We start from the raw sequence: 23,831 nt of genomic DNA, 5'->3' as shown, positions 1-23,831 counted from the left end.
CATACATTTACGTTCCTTTAAAAATGTCAGTCAATGCCCACTTCTTTCATGCATTTCGGTTATCTACGAAATTTTAGTCAATGTCCATCGATCCCGTGCATTTTAGTTGATAAGTGTTGTATATCATTATAGAATTAAAGTGAGGCGATGATATTCTAAATGGTTTAAATGTGTTAGCAATAACAATAGTTTATAAATGACAACTTGTCATGTAAATCAAGGTTAGTTTAGTCAATGAAAACTTATCCCGCACATTTTAGTTGATGAAGGTTCGATATAATTGTAAAATTAAAGCCAGTGATATTCTAAATAATATAAACGTTTTTGCAAGAACAATTTTTTCGTAAATATCAACTTGTCCTGTGTTACAAAGTTAGTTTAGTCAGTGACAACGTATCCCGTGTATTTGAGTTACGTTTGAAAATTTTGTCAATGCACAATTCTGACATGCATTTAAGTTATTTAGAAAACTTCAGACAAACCCCATGTATCCCGTACATTTTAGTTGTCGAAGATTCAATATCTTTACAAAATTGAAGTGAGCTGATATTTTAAAGGGTTAATTAAGTTTTTAGTCCCTATAAATATTCACAATTTTGTTTTTAGTCCCTATAAAATAAAATCACACTTTTTAGTCCCTGTGACATTTTTTAAGCATTTTAGGGAAGTTCCTTTGACGGAATTCCTTTATAATCTCACCAAGATAAGATCTAATCTCCTTTTTCTCATTTTAGATCATCAGAGTAACTCTTTCGTTGTCTCCCTCGCAGATGACTTTCCTGAATCCACAGTCTAAAGCTAACGTTAGCGAAGCCAACATAGCAAAAGCTTCAGCGACGATGACTTCATCATTTCCTTGTCGTTTCCAAGCTGCTGCAATGCAACCATCACCAGCCCTTCCTCATTACGGCAAATCGCCCCTAAACCCCACCAGCCTTTGATCTGAAGATTGGAGTCGCAATTAACCTTAATCACTCCATATATGTGTTCCTTAAAAAAAAAGTTAGACATATGTGTAAAATATCATTAATTAAACTATTTTTTTAGGTAAATTGAATTATTATTATTATTATTATTATTATTATTATTATTATTATTATTATTATTATTATTATGTTACACTAATTTCTCAAATTTTCAAACAAAAAAGCATATACTCCTCTCTATCTCGGTTCAAAGAGTCTTTTTTTTATAATTTTCTTTTTATTATTATTATTATTTTTCATTTAACTTTATCCAACACACACAATATTCATTTCAATGTTATTTTTCTCTCTCTTCATCAAAGAAGTTCTGGAAAACTCTCCCAACCCTCTATCAAACCCTAGCCGCTGCAACAAATTTTACGGCCTCCCTCAATGTGTTTTCCGGCCTCGTTTTGTTGTTCTACCATCTTCATCCTCTCCTTTTCATCTATAGTTTTATTCTATCAAATTTATTTTCAGGTCAAAGATGTTTTTAAATATCCCTACAACCATCTTTTTGGCTAGATCTCGACAACCACATACAAGATTTTGAAAAATCATCATCATAAAAAGAGTCCCCTCCATCTCCTCTACAAAACCCATTAAGAAAAATCAAGATCGGACTACCTTCGTCGTTGACCACCGCGCCGGAGCTTGCAACCACCATGCCGGAAAAGAGCTTTTCTCCCATCTTGTATGTTTTGGTCCAAATCTAGGTCAGAATTTGGTACTGTTTTTTTTTCCTTCTCTATTTTTAAAATATGCATTTTTTTTTTGGTAAATATGCATTTTTTTAGATCCTTCATTTATTTGGTTAAACTATTAACTTTGTCTGAAACAGACAAATCTTATATTCCTTCTTTTTGTTTATTTTGTTTGGAACATGCATGTTTTCTATTTTCTTCTTCTGGGTGTGCACAATTTTTTAAAGGCATTGTATCTATTGTTGATTTATTACCCTTCATTGCAGTTATTATATTTTTAGAGGCATTGCAGCTATTATAATTATGGCATAAATTTAAATTTAAATCTGAAACTTTTAAATTTTTTATTCTCCCTCTGTTAGACATCACAAGGCAGTAGTGGCATTGATTTATCTCCCACTTCATCTTTCATTGCAACAATTTTTTCGACCACTCCTTATACACAAAAAAATTACATTCTATTGCTTAATTTAATTTTTTTTTATCATCACATTTATCAACTGTTCACACGTGATATACTGATATTCTTTACCAAACATCAACTTTTTCTTAAAAAATACACAAACTTTTTATCTAATGTTATTATTTAATAATAATTAATAGTAATTTTTTTAACCAAACAAAGTCATTATCATTTTCAATCTCTCTGAACCCAAAACAACTTAACCTCTCTAGTTTTCTTTTTCTTCTTCATCTCCACCATGTACTACCAACACCGACCACCTTTCACCCACAACCAGTCTCCTTCATGTGACTTAAAAAAAAAAATTGCACATTACTCATCATCTCATTCTCCTCTATTTGTATTTCAAATCAAATTTTCAAAAGGAGTTACCTTTAAAATTTATCATTTTTAAAAATTAGTTTTCCATCCATTGTGGATTACCTTTGGAAGTGGCACAACTATAACTGAACTATTTTCTTCCTTTTGCATATATATTTATTTTCTTATTAACAACCGTTGTTACAAACTGATAGAAGTTAAAAACACATATATAACTACATAGAAAACTTCATAATCAAACTCTTCTAGTTATTTTTTCATCATTTATTTATCCATATATTTCTTTGATGTTTGTTGGTGAGATAAAAACATCGTTCAACTTTCCTGGAAAAAACAACATTTCCATGATCACAAAAATGAAGTTGAAGATGAAAATGACAAATAATGAGATTAACAAAAAAGAAAAAGTGCAGTAAGGAATTTGTGTGTTTGTGTACTATTGATTTGGTTTTTTAACACAAGAAAGTATGTATATGAAAGAAAGTAGAAATATGTCAAAACATGTATTTTGTGTAGATTTTCTTTCAATTTTTTTTTGACAAATTACTTGTTACATAGATTTTTGAAAACAACATTGCTTAAATCCAATAGAAATGAAAACAAATAAAATAAAAGGATCATTCACTTACCCGTGTTTTTTTCATCAATTACTTACTCGTTTTTCATCATTTACTTACCCTGTTTTACTTTTTGTAGAGGTATTGAAGACAAGAAAAGATATTGAAGACAAGAAGTTGAAAAGAGACAAAAGTTAAATAATGAAAAGTGGGAGAGAAGATAGCTTCCCACATATTTTATGTGAGAAGAGAGTATCTTATAGGAATAGAAAATTTGAAATAAGTGAAGGGAGGGAAACAAAAATTTGAATTTGAAGTGACATTGGGAAATGTAATAAGAGTAAGGTATTTGATTGATGTAGATCTGACTTTTAGTCCTTTGTTACAAAAGAATTTTTTTTTTCATTTTGTTTAGTTGGCATGTAATGGAAACATTAGTCTCATGAGCAAATAAGCTAGACTATTAGTTGTTTTCGGTTACATGACATCACATTAGTTAAGTGAGGTCATTTAGTTACATAAAGTAATTTTTAGACATGTTTTACCCCTAATTGTGGGATGTGGCAGCCAATGAGGTTAGGGTAATAATAAGTTTTCCACAACATATTCCTTTCTTATATTAAGAGGGATAATAGATTTTTGTTCTCATTCATTTAGACAACCTTCCAGTATCTTCCATATTTTGTTTTTATTTTATTTTACAATAATTTTATTCTAAATGTTTTTTTAGGTGAGTTGTGATTCGATGACACACTAAGATCAATGTAGATTCAAGACTCCATGAATCAAAGAGGTCGTTGTGCTTACAACGATAGTTAAACTTACGACTTTACAGATGAATCAACTCATTGTTAACTGAGTAAACCTTCATTAGATGAAATGTTAATCTTTTCAATATTCACAGTACGAATGCGCCTTGTCAAAAAATCTTTTCAAAATCTTTTTATAAATCTTTTCAATTTATATTAATAAGTAACGAATGCGATTCTTATAAAAAAAAAAGTACGAATGCGATTAGCTTACACGGTACGAACACGGTATACATTTTTTTTTTCATGAGGTATATATTTCTTGTATGAAACATCGGATAAAAATTTAGCAATCGGTAGTTTTTCCGAAAAGTTAAGCCTAAATGGTAATCCAATGTGTTTATATTGGATACTCACACTAACCATGAATATCAATGTTTCTAAAAAAAATGAATATCAATGTTTTTTTTTGAGAGAAAATGAATATCGATGTTATCAATTAAACTTATAATGTTTATGTATTATTAAAATCTACTGTCGTGTCCGTGAGTTTTGCTTAATTGATGGAGATATTACATAATCAGACACCTTACTTATTTATCTTTAAAAAATGAATTCTTAACTACTAGACTACTTGACAAAAACAAAACCCTTCCGTAAAAAGAAATGTATTATATTAAACTTCTATGTGGACGTGGATAAATTTATCATTTTCTAATTTTTTAGAGAGTATGATACTACTACTTATACGTTTAAATACAAGCTTTATTTTTCTAAAAAAATCAATTTGTACACATTGTATTGTATTGTCTAATTTGCGTGACATGTTCAAAGTAGACCACTATTTAGACTTTAGTCATGGAGATACTAACATATACTTCTATTATGTCGAACCTTTGTAATTTTAGTGGGAAACAAATTTATTTACTTACTTTTCTTTTTCTTTTCAATATGCACAAAACAAATGATTTCAATCTATGTCTGACCCAATTTAATATTTTCATTGGTAGAAAATAAAGTCCATGATTCCAAAACAATAATATAAATAAAGTCTATTTTACGAGGAACCTTTTGGACCACAAAAGCATTCGTGTCATGTTAAAAATTAAAACTTCAAATAAAAATTCTAGAAAAAAAAAAACTCCACGCACACAAAACAATACCAGAATACAACCAGGTGTATGAGCATAAGCCATCCATCTAGAACATATTCATAGTCATGCCCTTCTTAGACCATTGGCTTCACCAATAACAATATTTGACTACCATTCAAATTATCATAACTGACTAAAACTAAACTAAAGTATCATTTTTTTTAGGGGAAATTACACTAACCTCCCCTGAGGTTTGTTCAAACAACACAAACACCCCCTCTAGTTTTATAATAGGCATTAACCTCCCTTAAAGTCTTTTAAAATATATGTGTACATCCCTTAGAAACTTAACACCGTTTGTTTTTAGGTTAACACTAACATTTGGATTGTCTGGCCACGTCCCTCCACCTTCATGTGAAGGTCTTTCAATTTCTTTGCCTCTGGTACTGTTATCGGCATCAAAATAACACTCGCTACAAGTAACTCATCAAGACTGTTTTTTTTTTTTTTGAAGAAATCAAGACTGTTATTTCCCGTCTCTTCTTTCACTAGTACGACCGTCGATTACGCAATGATATTTCATTACTGTGTTTGCCGCATCAAATTTGGTGGCTTCAAAATCAACAAAGTATCTCAATCATTTTACATCTTGTTCCCTCCCTCTCCACCTATCGTGAGCAAGAGAGTGTGGTTTATCTTAATTTGATTTCTTTTCAATCTACTGTTACTTCCATTTGTATTTCATTTTAATTTTTTGTCATGTTTGTTTTATCTTGTTATGTCGATTATGTATGTCTCTTTTTCTGGAAGAATAGGTAGAGCTAGTTTGAACTTTGAAGATGGGTCTTCTTATATATTTTCCCTTTTCGTATGTTTTAATTAGGGGCCTGGTTGTTGTTGTGGCTTCTATGTCTACGTGAGTTTTGTTTTCTGGGCAATCATTTAATTGCATTTGAGGCCGTGGGTGTACAATAGATTGATTTATTGTGGAAATGGATGAAAAGCAATTTTTTAATTGAAAATGATACATTTGCATTTTTTTAACGGAAGGTGGATGGAGACTAACAGTAGGGGGTGTTGTTGCTATTTGAGAAAACAGAGGGGAGGTTGGATATATTTACATAAACCTCAGGGGAGGTTTGTGTAATTTCCCCTTTTTTTTAGACATGTAAATATAATCATCTTGATGAGTCAAAGCTTCATGTATTCCGTACATTCAAGTGAAACAACATTTACATTTCACTAACACGGACATTTGATGTTTTACAGAGTCACATGTGCCAAGCAAGAGGCAAGAGACAAAACTATAGTATTTTTCAATTTGCATCCTCATATTTCAATTAATATTTGCAAAAAAATCATGTCAACTATATTTGGGACCAAACAACCAACCTCACTTCACCAATCTCAGTTCCAAAATTGACCAATAGTAAACTACTTGCACATCATGGAGGTTGGATAACCATTCATTTGTTAAGTAAATCAATAATAAGACAATGGCATAATAAACCACCATCCTTGATTCACAGCGAAGATGCTATGGTTTGTAAAAACTCAACCGATTACGAACAATGTTATCTAAGCGGATCAATATTGTCCCAGCCGTTTCTCCTTCAACCCACTTTATAGACTCCTGCTCTAATAGTTTTAATACCTGTCCAAAATCAAAGACCATTAATCAGTAATTTACTCATGGTTATGTTTTTTTTGTAAAAAAAAAAATCATTGGTACATTCAAAGTAAACATAAAACCATAAAGTTAAACTTAAAAAACCACTCAATCTCACCATTCCTCTGGTAGACCTTTTCTTGTTAGCTTGATCATTTGCATCAAAGATAACCTTGAGGTACTCGAATGCTGCTAGAGATAGGGGATTGTTAAAATTACCATGTAAAATTAACAGGAGGAAATTCGAAAAGGGATCAATATTCAATAATTTTCTTTTCAAAAAAAAATATTCAATAATTTATAAACTGATTAGTAGATCAATACCATAACTTACATGAAATACCAGAAAGGGTAGAAAGATGGGTCTTCAGCAGTCTAATAGCAACCTTTGGTTCATGATCACGCAAGTCAAGGACCATTTCTTGTGTTTCTTCCGCTCTGCCAACAAATACAATAAAAGGAATAGTCACTATCACACGAAATTTCCATGCTATCCCTCTTGAAAAGAATAAGAAAAATATGAAGAAATAAAAATTTTGAGCACAATTAGATTACTTGGTTTCAAGAATCATTTTACTACATTCGTCATCAGCTTCACGTGCCTTGTTCAGGTAAAATTGCCTCTGGGAACAACACAGCATACGCCATTAGAAGGCAAAAGATAGTATTCGTATGAAAGAACTAAGTTCAAAATGGGCACGTCCATTAGAAGGCAAAAGAAAGTACCACTAACAGAAGAACAGAACACAAGAACAAACATATCAATGAACCGGAATTTCAGATGTCATGAACAAATTCAATGTTTATTATATCGTCAAGCAACTTATGGTCGGACACAATTCTATTAAAACCTTACCTGGTCTAGCAATTTTTCAGCCTTGGCCTGATCTCCGTTTGCGAATGCATCAACAGCCTAAAGTGACAAGAGAATCATGAGTGTACTTAACAATGTCCAAACCAAAGATCCCGACCAAGTTAACTTTATTTAACAATTAAATGTGGGACAAAAGTACAATCCCCATAAGCTGGAAAAAGTAATGCAACATACTGCTTTATAATATTTCTTCATTGTCACCCGATATTCCTTCACAGCTTTCCTTGCACTTTGGTAGTCTGCTTCATCCTCTGCATCTGCCACACAGAAATATCCCTATATTATGTGCCAAGAATTACAAGAAAAAAAAATGAACGGTAAATGGATTTTGCTTCTATCAAGCAATTCTTCTAATTAAAACACCAAAAACTCTGATACCGCCAGTGAATGCAGCATAAAAATAAAATAATTGCAAGGCCTCAATCCCCACCCTTATGAAGGGTAAGCAACCCTTATGAAGGGTAAGCAAGTTTAAGCATCATGAGATACTTAATAAAATTGAAGAAATCCACACTCTCACGAGAGATAAACTAGCAATCAATATCAATATTTCCATCATAGTAACCTAATTCAGACACATATTATTCTACAAAAGGTATGCAGCGCAATAAAACGAATTTTAGAAATAATAAACCAAGATTGAGAATTAGGATTGACAGGAAAGTAAGAAGGGCGTACCATCTTCATTTTCTCGTCGCCTGAAGTCCATGTCAATCTTGTGTTCTTCCGTATCCTTGGGAGGTTCAAATACCACATGTCCAACTCCATATGGTGATTTCTTATTCACATCCCTCACAATTCTTTTACGTGGTTTTTCAACATATTCACGATAACTGAACAAATTAGACAAGACTTCTTTTTGAATGTCATGTGTCTCTTTAACAGAAACTATGTTTCCATCACTGTTATGGAAAAAAGAAAACACGTTACGCAAAGTATGCCATGAAATTAGTTGACCGTTCAAGAACATAATACAGATTAAAACAAAAGATAAACAAGAAGCAGTGGATATTGACATAAACAAAAAACCAAAGGAGGAAAAAGAGAGAAAATCTACCCTCTGATACAATTTAAATCCTGAGACTTTTTTTCAGATACCGGTGCTTCAGATTTTGTTTTCACATCTGCAAACTGTAAAAGTACATAGATAGTATCCAAATTATATGAAAGGAGGGCTACTAAAATACATTTAGCGCAATGGACACATGACTATCAGAGAAAGATATAATTTCTGCACAAAAACCATGGCAATGAAGAGAATACAAAAACAAAGACAGAGAACACAAAAGAACAGGAAGCCACAAGCTACTTCTGTTGTTGGATAAAACTCAAGCGCAAGAATAAAACAACCTACAATAGACAGCCATATAAAATAAAATTTGAGTGGAAAAGGTAGCGCATAAATATACATATACATTTCACAACACATTACACACTCCAAGTAAACAATTAGTTACATAAAGACTGATGTATATCACTAGACAAATGTCAATAGAAACACCGGAACGAACAAAGAACTTTTCCAACAGAAGGTACTCGACCCTTTCCTAAAACATATTCCTTGGTGGAGGTGGGATTTATTCACGCATTTAAAATTCACAAATAATGATATATATGTCTAAAAATGGAAAAAGAATAAGTAATCCAAGTGCAGCTTCAATTATAAATAATCTTAAGTGCAACTTCAATTACAAATAATCTTGGCCTTCACATACTCACCTTAACAGATGAATCACAAACAGCAGCTGGCCTTTTGTCCAAATCCATTACTGATTGCTCTAGTAGTGTATCCAAGCTCTGAATGATTTCAATATATATCTTAATTAGGTAAAGATAACAAATGCTATTATTCAAAGCACCACCACAATGATTCATGCAGGTTAGAATAACATTAGAATTTGGACATTGGGATGTCATGCAAATAAATAATGTAGATGTCAATTGTCAATCTACCAAGATAAGTAGAAAAGATGAGGTATATTGTGGACCGAGCAGAAAAAACAAATGAGTGAAAGATGATATCCTCGTAAAATTTTCATTGTTTCAACCCTATATGAAATTTTATATATGAAAATAAGAAAACTTGTATATTGTGATATGAATACCAGAATAGGGGGAAAAAAAGTAAGAAACATCATCAGTGGAAGCGTAACATTTTTTGTGTACCTTTTGCAAGTCATACCCGCACATATCTGCAAGTTTACAGTATAATAAGGCAACTGTTAATACAAACTAAAGATATATTGTCACAATAGTTCAGCAAATGAGTTCCTTATCTCCAACTCAGTCATGAAATCTATATAATTAATAAATACTAATACATTAGATTGAATTGTATATTTGATAACTAGTAAGAGTTGATTAATGCAAAGTAAAACCAGATTCATCACACAATGAAGTAATGACACTCGATAAAAAATTGAGTGTTAAATTGGTTCAGTTAAGTGCAGGCAGAGAGCATTCAAGACTTGCATCAGACCAACACACAGGCGCTCACACACACAAACACACACACACACACAAACCATTTTACTTTCAAGATATATCATAATTAATTAATTAATTAATTAACAATGTACAATGTTAAGATATTAAGAGCAACAACATAAAGTTAGAGTGTTCTGTACCAAGAACTTCGCGTATCATTTTCCTTTCAAGCTTAAAACCAACTCCAAGCATTTTAAACAAGAACTCCTCCATGTCCTCTTGAAGCTGATCACGCTTTGAAGAATTTGGCTTTGACACGACCGTTTCACGGTAGATTCCAGTCATAGGCAGGTCCTTTGCGTCCAACTTAGGCGGTTTAGTCATCACTTTAGGCCCACTTGTAGATGGCGCGGATCTAACATAACTTTTACCAATAGCGCTTGAAACAGTACCAGCTGAAACTGGGCGAACTTTGGGCCTTGAGTTTTTACTTCCATGGAGGGAACTTTCAGAGGACTGTCCATCAGATGATTCTGAAGACTTTTCAAAGGCATCTGAGTTAGATGAATGGTTTCCAGAGGTTGAGGAGCTCCCCTTCATATCATACAAAATTTCCCCAGCCAAGTTTACATTCCGGTTTGCCTTGCAATAGGCATGAGCTATATCCTCAAGTGAACACGAACTTCCAAAGACATCATACAAGCACTTTAACGCCTGATCTTCATCATATGCAACCACTTTCTGGCCAGCGACTTCCATCCTAATTATGCTCGAACCACTGTCAAATAAATTGATAGAAAGAATCAACCAATGTTTCAAAATTATATGCAACAACTCAATGAGTTGTCCTTGGATTATGAATGAATAAGGTCAATTTCTGTCAAGAAATCCAAAGGATCTGAGCTATAGAATGTGCCTGTGTACAATTGCTTATACCACATGCTTATACTTTTCAGTCATAAAAACAAAGTAGGGCTAAAGACTAACTGAAGATCCAAGCTAGATAAATGAATGAGATTCTTAAGGGTCTATCTGTATTGGCTTATTTCCATAAGTTGTTTTCAACTTCTTTCCACAAACTCTGCATTTGAGTTTAACTACTTTCGTAAGACTATTTGGGAGATTTACGAAAACAACTTATGACATTATTCATAAGCTGTTTTTAGCTTATTTTCACAAGTTCTTCAAGATAGCTTGTGAAAACAGTCAATAAATTATACAAAAACAATTTAACTTTATTTTATCTTTTGCTATAGAAATAACTAATACATAAGCACTTATCATGACAAACACTTAGTGCTATAAGCTGCAGATGAGTTGTTGATCCAAAAAGGGTCATAATACCTTATGAAAACAACTTGTATAGCTTAAATGAAAACAGTTTTGTTATAAGAATAGCTTACTTGTAAGCACAACCAAGTTGTTTATCCAAACAAGGTCTAAGTCTTAAACCCTTAGTGACATTTCTTCTATATAAAGAAAACCATCAAAGAAAATGGGTATCTGAATCACCACAATTCGGAATCAAAAAACTTAACAGTACAAACAAGAAACGATGAACGATTCGTAAATTGATTGAAGAACGAAGAAAAGAAGTTTGAAAAATTCACAAACCCAATCACTCACACTACACAATGAAGGAGAAAAGCAAGAAGAAGAAGAAGAAGTTGCATTAATCGATTAATTAATTAAGTGATTATTAATTACCTGAATTGGGTAGTGTTGTGTGTGATATAGTAGAAAGTTTATCAACAATTGCTCTCACTTTCGTTTTGAATGATATATATATAGCCAACTGAATGTAAAAATTGAATGATCAATTTTTCTATATAAATAAATAATAATTCAAAATGCACAAATCACTTTTGAAGCTTACTAAACAAGGAGCTTCTCAAGGAAGGTTCTCATTATTTTTTGTCAACTTCTTGGGAATTATTATTAAAAATTGATATGAAAAATACAATTAATCTATTTTTTTTAAGTTAATAGATAAATAATAATTTTTGTCTTTAAATGATTATAAAGACCAATGAAAAAAATACACTACACAAATTTTTTTTTTTGAAGGACTACACAAATATTTATGGAAACTAATATAACAATACTAACAAAACATCCTACCGTGAATAATTATTTTGACTGACGCATTCCATAATCAAGAACTATTTTAAAAGTTTGATATATTAAAGAAAAATTGTGTCCACTTATTAAACAACTAAGAACGAAAATGACTACATATTAAGTTAATCTAATCGTTATGTTCTCGTAAAAAAATAAGTATATTCTCAAAGGCATTTTTAATGAGGTCTAAATCCGAAAGACATTCTTTAACTGTGTAAAAAAGTTTAAATCTTTAATAAGTTCATAAGTTTGAGTTGTGTGTGTATATATCCCAAACAATCTTGCACACCCTTTAAGCACTATAATGAAAATCAAAATTGTGAGGACTAGTCTAGGTGATATTGGATGAACCAAAACATTTTTCGTGTGCAAAATTTGTAACTCTATCTATTACATTGAACATAGCGAAATTTACACATCATTCACACAAAATTACTTTTTCCGAGAACATGCTTTCTATTTATTTTAGAACATCATATGGAAGAAAGTGTACTCTAACTTGGTATTTTAATTCTTTATATTTCATAGATACTCTCTCTGATCACAAATAGGCATGACAACGGAGCAGGACGGTGGAAGAGTGTAAGCATATCGGCCCTGCTTCTGGTTCCATATACCCACACGGCTCTGACCCCTACCCTTGTCCCAAACCCTTTCAGGGGTAACAATTGAACCCAATGGAGATAGGTTTCCTTGCCTCGCCCCCACCCGCGGAAATTACATTTCTTTTAAATATTAAAAAGTTACATGTTTTTTTTTCATTTTTCATATCAACAAAAAACAATAAATAAATAAATAATAAAATATCTAATAAATCTCTTTCAAAAGAGCAAGATAACTCTAATAACATGTTTCTAGTTTGATACGTATTTGTAAGTTAATGGATATAAAATTATTAAATATAATAAGGTAAATTTCAATAGGGGGGGTGCGGGGTAGGTAGAAGCATCCCCCCACCCCCGTATTAAAAAATTGGGTTTTCTCTGCACCCACACCCAGTTAAATCAACCTTTTACCGTTAAATTCGGGTGCGGGGGCGACAGAGTTTGGGCGGATGCGGGTTATGTTGCCAAGTCTAGGTTCAAAAGCTATAAATTTTATTTTGTAGATCAATATTGAATTGAATATTATTAATGCATATCAGATCAAGTAATTAAAACCAATCTTTTTTCATGGAATTTGAAGATTTATTTAACAAACTACAGATGCGATAATCGTTGATGGCGGAAAGTATTGTTACCTTTACTCCTGTATAAAATGGTTGTGCAGGATGCCTCCAAAGCACGTGAATTTTTGCCACACACACAGTTCCAGCTACGTTCTCCCTCCTTTTGCGTCGTCCACCCTTCGAATGAGTTTTAGGGTTACAATGTACCTTTTGGGAGATTTTGATTTTAGGGTTCTGATATGTGGTATTTATATTACTAGACCTTGCACCCGTGCTGCCGCACGGGTCATATTGATGGCAAACAAAATATTCAATTATACTGTTAATTTATAATCTATTTGTGCAAATACAATGTTAAAAATAATAATACAACTTAAAAAAGGGAACAAATCATGCTGGTACATTACGAAAAATTTTCTTGTAAACAACATTGTATTTAGGATGATTTGAATGATTCAAAAATTCGCCGCAATCTAAAATATGAGAACCATCTCCACCATATACTAACAAATACAGGTGTTTCATTTGTTGAAACTGACATTAAATATATGGTAGTTTGTCCACAAAGATTAGTTTTCGGATAGTTGTTCGAAACGAATATCTTAATCATTTTGGATACTCGCCGCTACATAGGGAAACATAGAATTATGATTTGAATAATAACTAACTTGAGATCAGTTATGAATTGACTATGGGTAGATGTCGAAAAATTTCATTTCCAGGAGAAAAAAGGCAAAGTTTATTTGAATGCATTTTGTGCCTTGTAACTGCAATCTTTGTTTAACAGTCACCGCAGTTTAAGATATTAGATGCACTGATGGATAAGATAACATGGTTTCTTAGATTATCTTGCAGTGAATAATTGCATCGGTTCTTGCTTCTTGAAAAATTAGAATATTTGCTATACGTAACAGATATGAAGTTATGATTGATGGTAATAATGTCATAAGCAATGAGATTATAATAAGGTACGTTGTTCATCGAAGGTTGCTCGGAATGATAACATAATAGAGATCAGTCAGCAATTTACTATACTAAGATGTCAAATAGCTTCCTGTTCAGCATTAAGTGACAAAGTTTAGCAGAAAATATTATGTGTACTGTAACTACTATGGTTTAACAGTCACCAAACTTTAAAACATAAGCTGAACTGATCGCATGCATTTTGTAAATACAATTAGTTGCAGTGTAAGGTTTTAATCTGATGCTTTTTTCTAATCGTATAATAGAGTATGTTGCAGAGAAAATATATTGTCAGTTATCGCTTCACAGAGATTTAGGAAATTAGTTATACTTAACGGATACGAAGTGGTGATACCAGTGTAACTAAATGTGGACCTTTTAATACCCGTGCTCTTTTTCTCTTCAGATTCAAGTAACTATAACTGTGTGCACCTTCATTAGAACCTACAAATTAAAAAAAAAAAAAAAATTAGACCATCAAAAGGTAAGAATTAAAAAAAAAAAAAAAAGTTCAGAACAATCAAAAGGTTTATGTCATTAGATAACAAAATTATAAATGTTCAATTCAGTAGTGTTAGAAGTAATGAAAAAATAAACAAACTAACCTAACAGGATAAACTCCATTCTTTCTACTGGACATGCCAACATACATGAGTAAATGGAATATATGAATTAAGTAATAGTAGTTTTAGCACGTTCTACTATAATCACAATGAAACAACTTTTTTATAAGCACAATGAAACAATTGTTCCCCATCTGCAAAATGTGTAGACAAAATTTTATCAAATAAACAATAAAAGATTAATAATCACAAAATTGGTCCAGCAAAATGGACGAATTATAAATCTCTAAAATAATAGAGAGAAATACCGCAAATAGAGCCATTGCAATACCCATCAAAGGGGTAGTTCCCCATCCCGGAGCTACTTTACCATATTCTGAATTCAACGGATCTAGTCCATCTCAAGGAAGTTTGAAAATTGAAAAAACCAAAGAAGACACAATCAAAATAGATAGTTAACTGAATCATATGCTACAGGAAATTTATTTGCAAAAGAATGAACACCGGATATCACACAACCATGATTAGAGAAACAGATTAGAGAGAACATACATACCTTCTATTAGTTTCTTTCCTACGGACAACATAATTCGAAGTTATTTAATTCCTCAATGATTCAGTTACTCTCAATTTCACAGCAAATCATCTAATACCATAAAAGATAAAGAATCACAGACAAAACAATAGTTGTAACAAATAAAAGCTAAAAAAAAAACTTAAATATAGATGATAGCAGCAGAAGAGGCATTGGTATGTTTTCATAACCGCAACCACCACCTGAATTCTTCAACCTGCAGTGGGACGGGTGAATTTCGTGTTTGTGATTGTGATTTCTGGTGATGCAATTTCACAAAGGTGGGGTCGAAAATTAGGGTTTTCCAACACTTACTTACATACCTGAATCGAAGAAAAGATCTTATAGGAAGAAACGAAAGTACATCAAGGATGAGATCGCTAGAGAGGATCGAGGGGACTGTCGGCGACGGAGTCATTGTCATGGTGGCGGTGATGGTAATGACGTGATGAAAGTTGACCGCGACGATGGTTTGTTAACGATGACGACGGTGACGGTTGGTTAGTGATGATTGTTTGGTTACTGCACCGATGGTGTGGATAATGAATGGTGATAGTGAACTGAGAAGTGAGAGAGAGGGAGATGGAACAATGAAAAAAAATGGTGTATTGAAGTTGAAAAAAAAAAGAGAAGACACAAATAAAGTAAAAGAGATGGTTTATTTTGATTTTCATATATAAGCATCAGATTGACTATATCATTAGTTGTCGACATGTTTAAACAATGAACAAATTTTTGGGTTTAGATTGCGAAGGAGAAAAAAAGGTTCAAAACCGTTTTTAAAGAAAGGAAAAAGAATTAATTGGTTTTTAGAAAAGGGAGTTTAATGTTGGATATCATGTAGTGAAGCCAAATGATATCACAAAAACAGTAAGTGGCTTGGTGGTTAAAATGATTTGAAGTAACCAGTATGTCATGGGTTCAAATGTCATGGGTTTGAATCTTGGAGAGAATTTTTTTCGTCATGGGTTCAAATGTCATGGGTTTGAATCTTGGAGAGAATTTTTTTCATAAATATTTTTCAAAACCCTTAAATCGAATGTCATGGGTTCAAATCTTGGAGAGAATTTTTTTTATAAATATTTTTCAAAACCCTCAAAAAATGCAGGAGGACACAAAGGTAATTGTGAGACCTAAATTAGGTTTAGGGCTAAGATATTAGGCATGCATTGTGAATCTTAGTATTATATATTAAGATTGGATTATTTATTTAATATACAAAATTTTATAACTGTTCTGGACCAGCCAAAAGTCTAGGCCACCACAAATTAGGTCCAATTACTCATAGGCCCAACAAGCAAAAGCCTACCATCAAACATAAGATCCTCTCCACCTTAATGAAGACACATAATGACATGCGAGTCATAATGGCTATCATTGAGGGCATTCATGGGGCCATTCATAACGGTTTGCAATGGTTCGTGGTGGTTGGACCTTGTTTTCTGTGGTTGAAGAGGAGCCACCTCGCATTAGAAAATCCTCAACATTCACTACGCAAGAAAAGGAAATGTAGTTTGAGGGAAGTTGTTGGTGAAGATAAACTAGGGATGAAAATGGATATTCGTGAACGTGGATAATATGATATTTGTGTCCGCTCCGTTAGATAAATATGATAAATTGTGTCCTCCCCATCTCATGCAAATATCAGTTAAATGGATAATCCATGAATTTTGAGGTATCCACGAGTATATACTAATATTCATGGATACCACTTTTAAAAAAAATGATTTTTGTAATTTTTTTTAGGCTAAACTACAGTTTTGGCCCCCTATGTTTGCCAATCTTGCGATTTTGGCCCCCTAATAAAAAAATGAAATTTTTGCCCCTTAAGATTTAGCTCCTTTGCAATAGTGACCTTTTGGTCAATTTTAACCGGGCCAACGCTTAGTTGCCACACCACCTGTGTATTTTTCCATTTTTTTTAATACAAAATGCCACATGAGTAATTACTTGAATAAAAAAAAGAAATAAGAAAAGAGTTAAAGGCTTGGCACGTGAATCACAAATTTCATCTTCCAAAAATTGAAATTTCATCTTTATGTTCATCTTCACAAAATTCCAGAAATCAACAATCAAACTTTATTCCCCCAAACTTTCATTACAAAAACTGAAATCTCAATAGCATAAAGGTGATAGCAAGCTTGAAAGAGAAAGGAACAAAGTTGATAAAGAAAATAAAAACACAACAGCAACAACACAGTCGATCTAGAAGTTTCATTTTTTTTTCCATTTTTTTTTTGAAATCAGTGCTTACAACATAAACTAGCAGCCAAGTTAAAAAAACAATCCCATCCTGTATACAACACTAATAAAATCCCTGTATACAACACAGCCAGAATTGGCAGCAAAACTCCCATCCTGTTGAAACTAATATAGCATCACAGACACAACCTCTGTGACCGCAGCAAAGCCTCAAACGCGCTTCAAGCATTTTTTTTATCATATTGAACAGTACACGAATTCTAGGTACACGAAATTCGAATTCTGGGTTTGTATGAAAGGAACAATATTTTGGGTTTGTATGAACAGTACACGATTTGGGGTTTGTTTGAATTCTATTTTTTGGTTTCTGGGTTTGAATCAGATTCGGATTTGGGGATTAAGGTTTGACTTGAAAAGAAGGAAGAAGAAAAGGAAAAAGAGAGAAGATGATGTTGTTGGTGTGATGTGTTGTGTAGTGGATTGTTGTGATGTTGTTTGTTGTTGATGAAGATGATGATTGAGGAGAGAAGAAGAGGCCCTGGAAGAGTAGAAGAGGGGAAAAAGAATTGGAATTTTTAACTTTTTTTTTATTCAAGTAATTACACGGGCGACATTTTGTATTAAAAAATGGCAAAATACACAGGTGGCGTGACAACTAAGCGTTGACCTGGTCAAAATTGACCAAAAGGTCATTATTGCAAAAGGGCTAAATCTTAGGGGGCCAAAATTGTAGTTTAGCCTTTTTTTTTTATAATTACTTTTTTTAAGAAGATATAATTACCTAAAATTTAACAACAAAAGTTCAACACATTCTTTTTCTTTTTTTTACCAAAATATAATAATATACATACATTTCATTCATAACCCAAAAAATAAAACTTAATCACATTTAACAAAAACAAAGTTGTTTGAGAAAAACATAAATAAAGTTAATCACATTTAACAAAAACAAAGTTATTTGATTGAACAAAAACATAATTAAAGTTCCTTATTTTAGAGAAGAACTGAGCGTTATGTAATAATATTGTATAGTATTAGGGTTTTTTTGGATTTAAATTGAAATGGTAGTAAGGTTTTTTATGTATTTAAATTATTTCAATAGCGGGTATAGATATCCGCGGATGCGGATTCCATTCAATTCGTATATGTATTAAATAACAGATAGTTAAAATATTCATTTATTTTATCCATGGATATCTAGTGAGGTATCTGTCTTGTACTTGTGGCAAATTTTATCCGCAGATATTCAAAGACGATTAAAATATCAACCTATCTATACTATATATAAAGAAAACTACCCCTTTCAACACACTTTTGGGTTGGAATTTTCTTTCCAAAAATACCCTTAATTTTAAATACAAATAGTCAATTATAAAATAACACGTAGATTAATAATCAATGTCACTAATCGTCACCGTTAACTTTCTTTTACCACCGTTAACAACAGATCAAACTCACAAAAAGTTTAAAAATTATATTTGCATTCTTTATGTCTCTTCTCATGAATTCAAATCGATCCAGAATTCATCGTAGTACCCTCTGATCACATCTCATCACTTCTAAAAAAATTAGAAAGTTCCAAGGCTCACGAACTTGATTACTACTTCTGAAGCACCATTGAATGGAATATCTTTAAGGTCAACTTCATGAATTAAATATCTTTCTCTTTTATCCTTCGAGCAATTTACTTTCCGCCAACATTACAATTCAAGCTTTGTTTTTACTTTTTTTTTGTTAGAAGAATGAATGAATCAGAATTTGAGAAAATCAAAGTTGAACAATAATCTCTTATGGAAAAAAATAATCCAAAGTTTATGCTTTTTCCTGCTTTATTTCTCACGAGTCTATGAGTTTTTTTAATTTTTTTTAAACAAAAATAATAGCCGATGAGGATTGGACTATAAATCCTCTAAAAAAAAATTAGTAACAAACGTGAGTAAAAAATATTGTTAAAGATTGGACTTTAAATCCTCTAAAAAAAAAGATTAGTAACAAATATAAGCAAAAAATAATGTTAAGGATTAGACTTTAAATCCTCTAATAAAAGATTAGTAACAAACGTGAGCAAAAAAAAAAAGATTAGTAACAAACTAAGCAAAAAATAATGTTAAAAATTGGACTTTAAATCCTCTGATAAAAATATTAGTAACAAACGTGAGCAAAAAATATTGTTAAATATTGGACTTTAAATCCTCTAAAAAAATATTAGTAACAAACATGAGCAAAAAATAATGTTAAATATTAGACTTTAAATCCTCTAATAAAAGATTAGTAACAAACGTGACAAAAAAAAAGATTAGTAACAAACATGAGAAAAAATAATGTTAAAAATTGGACTTTAAATCCTCTGATAAAAATATTAGTAATAAACGTGAGAAAAATATTATGATTCAAAATCTTTTAGAAAAAGATTTGTTAGCACTAATTAAAAATATTAATAAGTAGGGTTCTCACAGCTCATAGTTCGTTCCCGCATTGTTTAGTTTTTCTCAACCTCTCTCCGCCCTCTGCATCAGAATTCAGAATTAACCTGTAAGTTTTTTTTTTTATTTCATGTTACTACTAATCAAAGTTGATTAATTTTATGGATTATTTGACTTTGCTGGTTTATAAGTGATTATGATTCAAATTATTTACGATTAATTTTAAGAATTATTTGACTTTGCTGGTTTATAATTGCTTATGCAAACTATGATAGTGTGTTTTTTTTTTATCTATAAGCACACCTTTGGGTTGGACTTTTCTTTCCAAAAATATCCTTAATTTTAAATACAAATAGCCAATTATAAAATAATACGTGAATTAGTAATCCAATGCACTAATCATCACCGTTAACCATCGTTTACCATTGTTAACCAAATATCAAACTCACAAAAAAACTAGCACAAAACAACAACTCATGTTACTTTTTTATCAGCCATTTTTATGTTGTACATCTGTGTTGTTCCCCTCAATACAACCGACAAAGATTGTCAAGTATTTTCATATCCCTTCCACAAAAAACAGTATTCCATATTATTTTATTGATATAAATTACTCATCCTTAGTCTTTGATCAATTGTAACAAATGTGAGTAAAAAATAATGGAAAAGATTGGACTTTAAATCCTCTAAAAAAAAATTAGTAACAAACGTGAGCAAAAAATAATGTTAAATATTGGAATTTAAATCCTCTAAAAAAAATTAGTAACAAACGTGAGCAAAAAATATTGTTAAAGATTAGACTTTAAATCCTCTAAAAAAAGATTAGTAATAGACGTGAGCAAAAAATATTGTTGAAGATTGGACTATAAATTCTCTAAAAAAAAGATTAGTAACAAACGTGAGCAAAAAATAATGTTAAAGATTGGACTTTAAATCCTCTAAAAAACGATTAGTAAAAAACGTGAGAAAAAAATAATGTTAAAGATTGAACTTTAAACACTCTAAAAAAATATTAGTAACAAACGTGAGCAAAATATTATGTTAAAGATTGGACTTTAAATCCTCTAAAAAAATATTAGTAACAAATGTGATTAAAAATTAATGTTAAAGGGCAGACCATTCCCAATGTCGGAATCTATCTTCTGTTGTATTTTTATACTATTTATTATTTTTCAAAAGTTATAATTATCATATTTTATTTCATGCTGGTGTAAATACATTTCAATTATGGTTTACTTGGTCAAATGCTCTCTATAACGTGCCTTTCCTTCAATCTTGTAAATTGACTTTAACGTGTAACTGATTGTTTTAATATGCAACAGATTGATTGGCATTTATAGAGAAACATTATTCTACTTTGATTAGAATGAAAAACATATACAATTCTTTAACGTTTCTTTTATATATAAAAAAGGTTCCCCACGTTCATTTTTTAGCAAAATAAAAACCTACAAAAAATCAATATTTATCAAGCTATATATTACTTTGGGTTTCATCTTCCTGATTAAATTATATTCTTGCTAGTTTCTGTATCCTTGATTACTATCAAGAAGGGTCTGTTAAATCCTGGGGGATTAGCGTATAATTACGCAGAAAATCCTTAAGGACAGTGCGATCAGCACGTCTCAGACTACTTTTACTATTTGTTCATTTTGCAGTCCTCTTATCAAATTGATGTTTAAAGATGCTGATGAATTATGTAGATGGTCAATTCTACAACAATATCAAGACAGATAAGTTTAATTGATCTTTCTCTTTTGTTTATTCTCATCAATATAAATTGATTATTATATTTATATATTGTTTATTATTTATAGATATAATATTATGCCTAATTTTACAACAATCTTAAGGATTTTCTTTCTAATGAAATCTGTCTGTGCCCTGATTTTAGGATCAGCCTCGGTGAATGGTTTTAATTGAAGTTATGGAGGACATGACTACAAGCGTTGGGAATGAGTAAACTTCTTTGATGTTAATTGGTTTCGCTATCTGTGTTTTCACGGATACTAAACGTGGGGGACAACCATGTTTATGTGGTGAAGAAGCCAGAATTGAAAGCTACTTATTGAATCTATAAATTTTCGGAGGTGGTGAACTTATGATTTACGGGGAATGGAATGTCAAATAAGTTGTTGAAAATTATATTATGGATATGTCACACAGGTTCTATCTACTCCATTTTTATTTGTCGTTAAATTAAAATTAATTGTGTTGATTACAAACATGTGTTTGGGTGCATGTTTCTGCTTAATTTTTTGAGTTTGCATGATTTGAAATATTTTGATAAAAGAGGCATTTCAAAATCTGTTGCAAATTTTTAAACACTTGCTTGTTTGAAAGTGATCACCCGTAACTCTGAACTTGCTTTCTAAAAGGTTTATATATTATTTATTGTATTACTCTTTGTTCTAACCGATAATCTAGACATTGATTTATCATTGTTAAAAATTGAATAAAGTTGTAGTAGTTTGTTGCACATCATACCTATCTTTGTGGTCAACAGTGCATGATTCATTTGTATGTCTTTTCAGCTATCTAGTATGCATACAAGGCACTCCTCTTGTCTTAATGTTATTATTGCAGAACTTATTTTTATCATTGCTTTAGATTTTTTTTTATTTCTTTGGTTGAGGGAATTTTATTTTATTTCGGGTTGATATGTTCTCGAATTCCAATTCATGTTCACGTGCATATATGATGAAATTTTGTTGAAGTATATTCTTGTGGAGAAATTCACTTATGGCCATGCATGTTATTACCAGCTATGTAGTATATTCTGTATATGTATATGGCTGATTTAAGTCTATTTGATGTGTGGTTCATAAACTTGAAAAATTCTTCATCTCTTTAATTTAAATTTTGGTTTTGCATGTGACATATCAATGTGATTTGAGATGTCCACTATAATCTATAGTGTCTTATATTTTTGCTTTTGATTTCACTGTGCTATCTATCGATATCATTGCAATAATTTGAATATGTATATGTATTTTGTGAACTAAGTTGATTTGTGTATATAATGAGAACACTGATTTGAGAAATTTTGTTTGATTCAGAAATATTTTATTGATAAATTTGTGAAAAATATTTATGGTAGAATCATGAAATATCTGAGAGATACCGTAAAATATTATATGGTATATTATAGATTATCCATTGTATTAAAATATTAATACAATGATGTTTAATGAAATTTGTTTATGAGAAAATATATATTTATGAGATTATTTTTCATTGTGGAATTGTCGTCGCTTGAAAATTATTCAAGTAGACCTGTAAAATAAATCTATACATAAAGTTATATTTTCTCAATGTGGGGGTTTGTCGATTAGACCTCAATGTGGGGGTTTGTCGCTTAGACTTTATCTAAGTAGACCTGGTGATTTATATCAAGGAAGTAAGTTTGACAATATATGAAATATTGTTTAGAGTTGATGAACCATTGCATCAAAATAATGCAATGATGTTAATTGATATTGAAATCTAATTAGAATAATCAAAATGTACAATTATTTTACTTATTGTGCCGATGTTGTTGCTTGTAGTCAGTCAAGCAGACCTAAGCAGACCTGTATAATAAATCTACGAATGGATTTATATTTATCCACATTGATAGTGATGTCGCTTACTAATAATGTAAGCAGACATGTATAAAAATAATTATAGAGATCAAGTTTATTGTTATAGACTTTGATAAATATATGAGGTTGATTGACTTAGAGACGTCTTAGTCAATCTTATATGATGAAAGAAAATTGTCTTCATCATTTGTGTATAATGTAGCTACTAAACAAAACCCCTTGGGATGAAATAAATTGTGTACATTGAGGGGATTGGGACTAAAGCCATTTGAAATTAATAAGTGATGGGAACCCAACCTTTGTGATTAGAGATCCCATGAATAAGGTTCATATGTGTAAGAACAAGTCACTTATTAGTTCTGCTAGCACGAAAAATTAGTTAATTAATTTTTGTTCTCGTCCCTTTCCTA

The 23,831-nt window shown here is 31.3% G+C and overlaps 1 protein-coding gene and 1 long non-coding RNA gene across 6 annotated transcripts; one reads left to right on the top strand and one right to left on the bottom strand.

The window, feature by feature from the left end:
* Positions 1 to 122: 122 nt before the first annotated feature.
* Positions 123 to 3,547, top strand: LOC146943890 (uncharacterized). The gene is made up of 2 exons (XR_015025760.1): positions 123 to 1,681; positions 3,150 to 3,547. It is a non-coding gene; the product is annotated as an uncharacterized LOC146943890 (long non-coding RNA).
* Positions 3,548 to 6,165: 2,618 nt separating this feature from the next.
* SDE5 (silencing defective 5) lies at positions 6,166 to 13,317 on the bottom strand. 5 transcript variants are annotated; one of them, XM_085742189.1, is made up of 12 exons: positions 13,185 to 13,317; positions 10,024 to 10,601; positions 9,563 to 9,588; positions 9,116 to 9,193; positions 8,454 to 8,527; positions 8,075 to 8,298; positions 7,571 to 7,653; positions 7,379 to 7,435; positions 7,078 to 7,145; positions 6,857 to 6,960; positions 6,641 to 6,711; positions 6,166 to 6,507 (listed from the first exon to the last, which is right to left on the bottom strand). In XM_085742189.1, exons 2-12 carry the CDS (start codon positions 10,580 to 10,582, stop codon positions 6,391 to 6,393), a joined length of 1,461 nt encoding a protein of 486 aa, XP_085598315.1. In that variant the 5' UTR covers positions 10,583 to 10,601; positions 13,185 to 13,317; the 3' UTR covers positions 6,166 to 6,390. The 5 variants fall into 5 exon arrangements, with proteins under 5 accessions (XP_085598315.1, XP_085598317.1, XP_085598314.1 ...); XM_085742191.1 differs by lacking the exon at positions 13,185 to 13,317 and adding an exon at positions 11,227 to 11,626 and having other exon boundaries at positions 6,847 to 6,960; XM_085742188.1 differs by lacking the exon at positions 13,185 to 13,317 and adding an exon at positions 11,227 to 11,626.
* Between the last annotated feature and the right edge of the window lie 10,514 nt (positions 13,318 to 23,831).

This window comes from Medicago sativa, chromosome 2 (assembly GCF_051527215.1).
Source record: "Medicago sativa cultivar Bolivia chromosome 2, Bolivia_mono, whole genome shotgun sequence".
Taxonomy (NCBI): Eukaryota; Viridiplantae; Streptophyta; class Magnoliopsida; order Fabales; family Fabaceae; genus Medicago; species Medicago sativa.
This window is presented reverse-complemented; position numbering and strand designations above follow the sequence as displayed.

What these genes read in the sequence shown, in the direction of transcription:
- SDE5 (XM_085742189.1), bottom strand. Translation starts at nt 10,582, where the DNA reads ATGGAAGTCGCTGGCCAGAAAGTGGTTGCATATGATGAAGATCAGGCG. An exon ending in GCGACGAGAAAATGAAGATG is followed by an intron (nt 7,654 to 8,074) that starts GTACGCCCTTCT and finishes TCTGTGTGGCAG; the next exon opens with ATGCAGAGGATGAAGCAGAC. An exon ending in TGAAGAAATATTATAAAGCA is followed by an intron (nt 7,436 to 7,570) that starts GTATGTTGCATT and finishes TTGTCACTTTAG; the next exon opens with GCTGTTGATGCATTCGCAAA.